This window comes from Sinocyclocheilus rhinocerous, unplaced genomic scaffold (assembly GCF_001515625.1).
Source record: "Sinocyclocheilus rhinocerous isolate Xijiao unplaced genomic scaffold, SAMN03320098_v1.1 scaffold534, whole genome shotgun sequence".
NCBI lineage: Eukaryota > Metazoa > Chordata > Actinopteri > Cypriniformes > Cyprinidae > Sinocyclocheilus > Sinocyclocheilus rhinocerous.
This window is the reverse complement of record NW_015646352.1, coordinates 3303495-3311862: the sequence shown is the minus strand read 5'-3', so window position 1 is coordinate 3311862 and position 8368 is coordinate 3303495. Positions and strand designations below refer to the sequence as shown.

The 8368-nt window shown below is 37.9% G+C and overlaps 1 protein-coding gene across 1 annotated transcript in view; it reads left to right on the top strand.

Moving 5' to 3' along the window:
- The window catches only part of LOC107707416 (cytosolic carboxypeptidase 4-like), a 170948-nt gene that overhangs the window by 44239 nt on the left and 118341 nt on the right, over nt 1-8368 (top strand). The window contains exons 6-7 of the mRNA XM_016511404.1: nt 1757-1850; nt 5735-5772. Coding sequence (XP_016366890.1) covers nt 1757-1850; nt 5735-5772 — 132 coding nt within the window. The remainder of the gene's footprint in view (nt 1-1756; nt 1851-5734; nt 5773-8368) is intronic.

Here is an 8368-nt window from a genome sequence, read left to right as displayed (position 1 = left end):
TTGTACTCTTTCTTTTAACTTACCTTCGGATGTTTAGTCATGTTTATTTTGTGCTGAATCTGGTATTAATGTGGAGGAGATGATCATTTCACATGCGCCTCGCGCTGCTGCACTTGTTGAACTGAGGTGCTACAGCGATCTGTCACTCCACATTAAACACCGCCATTGATTCTTGGGATTTAAGAATCGATATCGTTCTGTAAAAATAAGAATCGATTAATATCGAGATATCGATATTTTTTACCCAGCCCTATGAGATACTCATATAAGTTATACAGTCAAATAAGTTAAATAACTTTTCTGACACAAAAACACTGAGTGAATTGAGTTGAACAGTGAATTGATTTTCAAACAATTTTGCATGAATGAATCTTAGTATAAATCATGAGAAGCAAACTAAATAAAAACTATAATATACACAACTGCTAAGAAGTTTAGATTGGGTAAGATGTTTTGTTTTTGAAAGAAGACTCTTATGCTTACCAATGCTGCATTTATTTGATAAAAAATACCATAAAAACAGTAATATTGTGTGTGACAGCTATCCTGTGAATGATACCGGCACAGGAAGTTTAGCTCTCAGGTTGTGACCGTGAGAAATGCACCTCTCAGTTATCTTTCCAAAAAGGCATCCAAAAGTATTTTATGCTTTATCATAAAAGTAGAAATATATCTATATCTTTTTTAAACACTAGACGTACAGGCTGCATACCCTGGGACGCCGAAGAGATTTCGCTGTAGCGACCGTCAGTGTTTATGATGCTAGCTAGCCTTGTCCCTCTCTGGCTGCTTAACTCCAGGAGCACAGCTCTGTGAGGCAGACAAAGTCAAATTAAACTGCAATATTGAATGTAAGACTAGAACTGGATTACACCCACATCTGATACATGTATTTGTCGGCTTGGTGCACATGCAGATTTTCTCCTCTAGTGCGTCCATGCCAGAATTCCCACAAGACAGGAAGTGTACAGGAGAGCGAGAATTGTAATTAGATGGCGTTCTGCTGTAATCTGCTGTATGTGTGCAGGGAGCTATCAGCAACACGATATGGAATCGGTCCAGTTTTCCAGCAGCTGGCAGAAGCAAGTACAGCGCCCTCTCTAGGCTCTCTACAGTTACCTGACGAGGCTTGTCTGATGCCCACAGCATGTGTGCAGTGTTTTATCTGCCAGATGATGATGTTTGCAACAGTTTCAAGATCAGAAAGTCTTTAATGTTTCAGATTTCCAGCAGAAGGAAATGTATCTGCCAGTCATTTTATGCCGCCTCAACACTACACAAAGTTTGGTTAAAATAAAGAAGTTGTGATTTCTAGTTTTCGCAGATCTCAATTGCACAAGATATCACCATTAAAATGCAATTACCATTACCTACCTAGCATAATTTAACTTATGATGCATTAATAATTAGACAAGCTATATTATCATAATTAGAATACAAAAATATAACACTCTGTCTATAAATATATCAAGTTAATAATAATAATACTAGCTAGCCTTGTAGCAAGCACAATGTATTAATAGAAGAAATATCATCCGGGCACATGCCTTGTTTATAAGGGTGAAGTTTGGACTTCAGTGGTCTCTTAAAGTTCCCCCTTGAGTCTATCCTTGTGGAGAACGATCACCCCCGCACGAGATTGACAAGGGGGATCCAGTATACGGCGCTATGAAATGCAATCTTTTCAGTAGTGTTGGGTTCAGCAATGTTGCAAAGACTTTTTATTGTTGTGTTAATCACGTCTCTGGTGTTTTAGTGACCACGGCTGACCTGCTGGGGAAGAACCGAGGGCTGGATGTGGTCTTCAAGCTTATATCTCCACACACCACCAAGCACTTACGCACTGTCAAGTGAGTATCACATATCGTGTGGGTGCGTCATTGGCATATGCTGATCTTGCTTGATAGTATGAATAGTTCTGCGTGCTGAAAGCGCTGGTCATTACATTAATCACACGCTTGCTTGCATTAGTCTAAATAAAGACGTATGCCAGCATAGACTGCTCTTATTTTGATATTAAACTGATTATAATTTATTATAATAATATATTTAATATAATAGTAAATGTATTACAGACTTAACTCTGGACTCTACCACAATTTTTTGCATTTTGTTATTATTTTTGTTTCATAACATCAACAACAACAACAACAACAGCAGCAACAACAACAACAACAATAATAATGTTATGCTAAACCCACTTTAGAACTAAAATAATAATAATCATTTTATTATTAATATTTTTATAGTTCTATTGTGTCTTTAGCCTTAATAATAATAATAATAATAATAATAATGATAATTTTATTTGTTTAAAAATATTTTTATTCTACTTTTTGTGACGTAGTATCTGATTCTAAACGCCAATATCGCCTGGAATCTGTGTGATCCACTAAATGTACAGACATAATTTGACTTTCAGTGATATCAAAATCTTCCAACACCAGAAGGTCAGAAGTCTGACTTTTAAGTCTCTCTGCAACGCGAGTCTCTGTCTCTAATAATAATATTAAATGGATAGTTCACCTAAAAATAAAAATTGTCATTTATTCACCCTCAAGTTGTTCTGAAACTGTATGAGTTCATTATATATGCTTTTATTGTTATTGTTACTCCTATTAATATTTCTTTGACTTATTTGATCAATTTAGTATTTCTATTCATAAAAAATAAGCAAAATGATTGTGTGCACATGAACAAAAGTTTTTTTAGCCATTGACTTCCATAGTATTTTTTCCATACTATGGAAGTCGATGGCTACCGTCAACTGTTTGGTTACCAAGATTCTTCCTTTGTGTGTTTTTATATATATATTACAATAAGTAATAATAAATACATTCATGCTAATTGTGTAAATGTAGTAGAAGTACTACTACTACTAATTATTATCATTATATATGCTTTTATTGTTATTGTTACTCCTATTAATATTTCTTTGACTTATTTGATCAATTTAGTATTTCTATTAATAAAAAATAAGCAAAACGATTGTGTGCACATGAACAAAAGTTTTTTTTTTTTTTCTGCAAAAGTCACTTTTGTCTCTCTTTAGCATGCAGTATTTACTGTTCACTAATCAGTATAGCAAGAACAGCAAGAATATAATTTTTACATTTTATATATTTTGCGATTATGCATTTCACCTTTTAAACACTTCAATGAACTAATCAGTCTGGGAAAGTTGCACTTTCAGATCCAGTATCCCTCTTCGCAGAACTGTTTTGCCCACGCTGAAATCATGTAAACTCAGAGTATAAATGTCATAAGCTGTTCCATCCATCCACTGACAGCACTTCAGTATCACTTGAAAGCGTATATATCTGTAATACATACATGGGCTAAAAATGGCCTCTGAGGCCTTTACAGTGCGCTGCAAAGAGTTCGAATCTACGTTAAGAATTTCTCTCTGTTCACTCTCTGATGAATATGAAAACAATACTCAGCGCACAGGCGGAACAGATCAACAGATCTTCCATATTGTCAAATTTGTCTGCTTTGGCTTTCTGCTGACAGCTCGGCCTCATAGCTCAAATCCCTGCAGAACATCTGCGCACTGATGCTCGTAGTACTGACTGATACCGTGTGTCATTTCAAAGAAGCGACAAGCCGTTAGCGTGGGGAAACAATGGCATTTGCCTGCCTCTGAAATTGCAATACGCCACTGTTTGCATTAATGTCAGCAGCATGACTCAAAGACTCCGACAGCGGCAGAGGCGAGATATGATATGATTTCTTTATGGAGCTCCCAGTGTCCGCAAACAGAGAGGCTGCGGGTAAATCGGCTTGACTATCCTGAGGACAGAATAGCGGTTTTGCATCAGCGAGCTCCTGTCTGCTCCACCGCTGGGCTGTTTGTGCTCTCTTGCAGTTGGTGAACAGGGAGTGACATATTGTCTCTGTAATAGAGACCTAACAATGTTGTGCACTGTAGGGGTATGGCTACATACTGCAGTAAGTCAATGAGCTTTTCAAGATTTACCATGCCATGTGACCAGAGAAACAGAGAGAGAGAGAGACAAAGTCTTGCCTAGCCGAGCCTCTCTCTCTGTCTGTCTGTCTATCTATCTGTTTATCTGTCTCTATCTGTCTGTTCGTTCGTTCTTTCTGTCCATCTATTTACCACAATTCAGTCCATGAATTCAGACATTCTCCATTCATATGAGATTAGAATTTGCCTATTTTATGTGGAACATTCACCAGATGGTCCGTGAACAGACTATTTGAGTCTGAGTCTACATGGACAGCAAACAGTAACAGAGTCTGATAGTTGAATGACAAGGGCAGTATTTAAAGCCAAATACCCCCATGTAGATAACAGGCCCATTGCTGTTGCTCACAGTGCATGTGTTTTCAACACACGTGGTGTTGACATTGATCTGCTCAGTGTCTTGTCTTGATCCCAGCGGCGACGATAATGCTGTCCATCGCTGCAGTGTGACCCCTATCAACAACTCTCAGAGATGATTCCAATTGTGATGTGTTGAGAGTTGAAATTGTCTTGATAACACTGTTTGTGCAGATGGCACTAAGGAGACCGTTGCGCCGCACACGCCTAGAACCAAGATTTTTTTTTTTATTTGAAGAAAAAGAACCCAAGCGTACAATAAGACGCACAATGAAATGATTAATGACGTGAAATGAGAGGTATGTTAGAATAGTATGTCTTCTACAGTGCGAAATGGGATTTGCACAAGGAGAACATGCTTCTGGCTCTGAAAATAACCAATAATAGCTCTGATTTTAGGGTTAGGCTTTGATTGGTTGGGTTAATCGAAGTGAAGCCTTTCTTTGGCTCAGTCTCAAATGCACCACTTGATTTGGTCTTACACAACATAATATGCGGCAAAGATGTAGATGTAGAAAGCAGGGGGCCTTTCTATCTATCTATCTTTCTTTCTTGATTAAGCTTTTTCTTAATCTTTATTCTCTGCTTTTCCATCTCAGAAGCTAAAGAACCCAAGCGTACAATAAGACGCACAATGAAATGATTAATGACGTGAAATGAGAGGTATGTTAGAATAGTATGTCTTCTACAGTGCGAAATGGGATTTGCACAAGGAGAACATGCTTCTGGCTCTGAAAATAACCAATAATAGCTCTGATTTTAGGGTTAGGGCTTTGATTGGTTGGGTTAATCGAAGTGAAGCCTTTCTTTGGCTCAGTCTCAAATGCACCACTTGATTTGGTCTTACACAACATAATATGCGGCAAAGATGTAGATGTAGAAAGCAGGGGGCCTTTCTATCTATCTATCTTTCTTTCTTGATTAAGCTTTTTCTTAATCTTTATTCTCTGCTTTTCCATCTCAGAAGCTCAAAAACGTAGCTTGCTCTCTCCACATATTTCAAGGCATTGGATTTTGTCAATCCGACAGGCCGGTGGCGATATTTATTGGCAGATTGTTGCAAAGCCATTCATAATTATTCTCTGTTTTCCCCGTTTGCATTGGGTAGAGGAATATGGAGACTCTGCTGAATCAGCAGCCCTGTTGCAAAATAAATGCTTATGATCACAATGACAGGAATCTTTTTTTATTTTTTATATATATATATATATATATATTCAGCCTCTCCACCACCCCGCCAATGCTAAGTGCAGCTGGATGTGTGCCCACGGTACTTAGCTTTATGCGTCTTCGGAGGGGGATAGAATGGTGCACACATGACGCAACTGCAGAAATGAAATGCCTCATATACATTTTGTAATGTCAGATGTGTTTTCTGTTGTTTCACAGGGCAGCCGCTGATGCTTTTGCTGCAATGTTATGCTCAAGTAAGTTCCTTTTGCTTTAACTTTTGTAAACATGCTGGGGCATCACAATAATGTTTCTGGAGACAAATTCTCACAGCATGCTTGGCTTCAAAGCTCTGTTCCAAAGGTTGTATATTTGTGTTTTTATTTATTTTAAGGTTTGCTGTCTACTTTATATAGTGCATACATATTTTAAATAATATATAGTATCACTTTTGCCATTTTTTAAAATCCTTTTAAACATATACACATACATACAGGTTATAAATTATTTATGTATGAAATGAATAAAATATATATTTTTATTATTCTCTCCGTGTATGTATGTATATGTGTGTGTATATGTATACATACATACACTGTGTGTGTTTTAGTCTACGCTACCTGCAGTTCATCTGTCGTCCTGCAGGGGTCAGTGTGACTCTGTGAGTCCCATCCTTCTCTCTCCCATTGAGAACACAGCCGCTGCACCTGTTGAAGCTCTGCAGTCAGCGAGCCTGTGAATAACGTAATGCTCTGTGGGGCTTTTAGTAGCCTGCTCTAAAAGAAACACGTCTGGCCAGTGATGCCACAATTAATTCTCCTCGGTTTAGCAAAGCTAAGTTGTCTGTGCCTTTTGTCTGCTGTCTTTTTATTTCTCCGGACGACGTGGCGAGAGCTTGATAATCATCTAACGTGGCCATATTTCCTCCAGCGAGCTCTGCAGAAGCATTGTCATGTTTTATACACATCAGATATGCACTGCGACATTTGTACTAGTGATTATAAGACACAGAATCTCCGGAGTCCACGATGACAGGACATTTCCATATTCTGAGAAATCATATCCCACTGTATTCACAGACCCTGTTTTTTAAACTCCTAGAAACCCTCTGGCTACATTAGCAGCACCAAAAAATCCTTCAAGAAGTCCAAGCCTGATAGAAACCATCGCAGACATTAATATTTCAGATTGCTGTATTTGTGCAAGTCATAGAACTGCAGTGTTTTTAAGTTCATGACTCCCATACTGGGAGTTCAGGAGGGATACAAGCCAAGGAAGTATTCACAACACAGGCTTCGGAACTACCCAGAACAACGTGAAAGTGATGTTCTTGTTTCCCTTATTTCCTTTTGTAATTCCATCACTGATTGTTTTGCGGGCTCGTGGAAGTAAATACCGCTGACCTTCATATCACAAACACTCCCACTGCTCTCCGTTACGGCTTCCATTATATGCACTGATCGCACAGCGCGATTGGCCGCTTTCCAACCCCTTCATCAGAAGCAAGGAGACTTCGGGCAGAGAGTCCTGCGAACTCCCTCGCATGGAGCCCCCTGCCCCTTCTCTCAGCGTTTTCGGCTGGAGAGATTTATGGAGGAGCCAGCTGAATACTGAGCTTGGAGGATTTCTCTTAAAACAAGGAGAGTGGAAATTCTTTTGACAAATTCACAGGCGGGCTTTCAAACATTGATTTAATAATGTCACTTCAGTCCTGGAAAGAGATCAGCGGAAGACACACAGTGAATCTGAAACAAATCCTCTGCTCAGACGGATAGAAACAATGCAACCTAAATGAGCTAGAATTGAAATGGCATTAAAATGCATCACTTTCCATTTGGAATAATACCAAATGGCCATTTAATTGTAACTGTTTCCTGTGCAACCGTTTTAGGTGTTTGTGAGGTCCCAGAGGTCGACTTGTAAAAACATTTGCATAAGACATGGGTACAAAAATACCTTTAATTGTACCTGCCCCTTCTCTCAGCGTTTTCGGCTGGAGAGATTTATGGAGGAGCCAGCTGAATACTGAGCTTGGAGGATTTCTCTTAAAACAAGGAGAGTGGAAATTCTTTTGACAAATTCACAGGCGGGCTTTCAAACATTGATTTAATAATGTCACTTCAGTCCTGGAAAGAGATCAGCGGAAGACACACAGTGAATCTGAAACAAATCCTCTGCTCAGACGGATAGAAACAATGCAACCAAAATGAGCTAGAATTGAAATGGCATTAACATGCATCACTTTCCATTTGGAATAATACCAAATGGCCATTTAATTGTAACTGTTTCCTGTGCAACCGTTTTAGGTGTTTGTGAGGTCCCAGAGGTCGACTTGTAAAAACATTTGCATAAGACATGGGTACAAAAATACCTCCATTTAATTGTACACATGAACTACAATTTCCACTTCACCAATAGCATTATGAAGAGCTGTTTGTCTGTTTGTAATGCTATTATTGAATTTCTGAAACCACAAAGCAGATCAGAATTAAGTAGTTGGTCCCAATTGGACTCAAGGTTTTGTGCAGTGCTGCAAACATTTAGTTAATTTGAATAAGCAGTTTGGTTAATGTTTATCTGCTGATAGATAAACCAGCGACAGGTTTTTTTTTTGTGCTTTTTGCAGTCAGAGTTGATGGGTGTTTGCAACATTTTCCAGTCTGCATGTTCTTTTATGTATGATATATTTTTTTTTATAATTTAATTTTAATATTATTTAATATTTTACTTTTTTGTTAGTTTTTTGTTTTACATTTTTTAATTTTATATCTATATTTATACTGTTTATTTTTATATCTTTATTTAAACTATATTTATATATACTATATTTACTCTTAATATTTTAACTTTTTT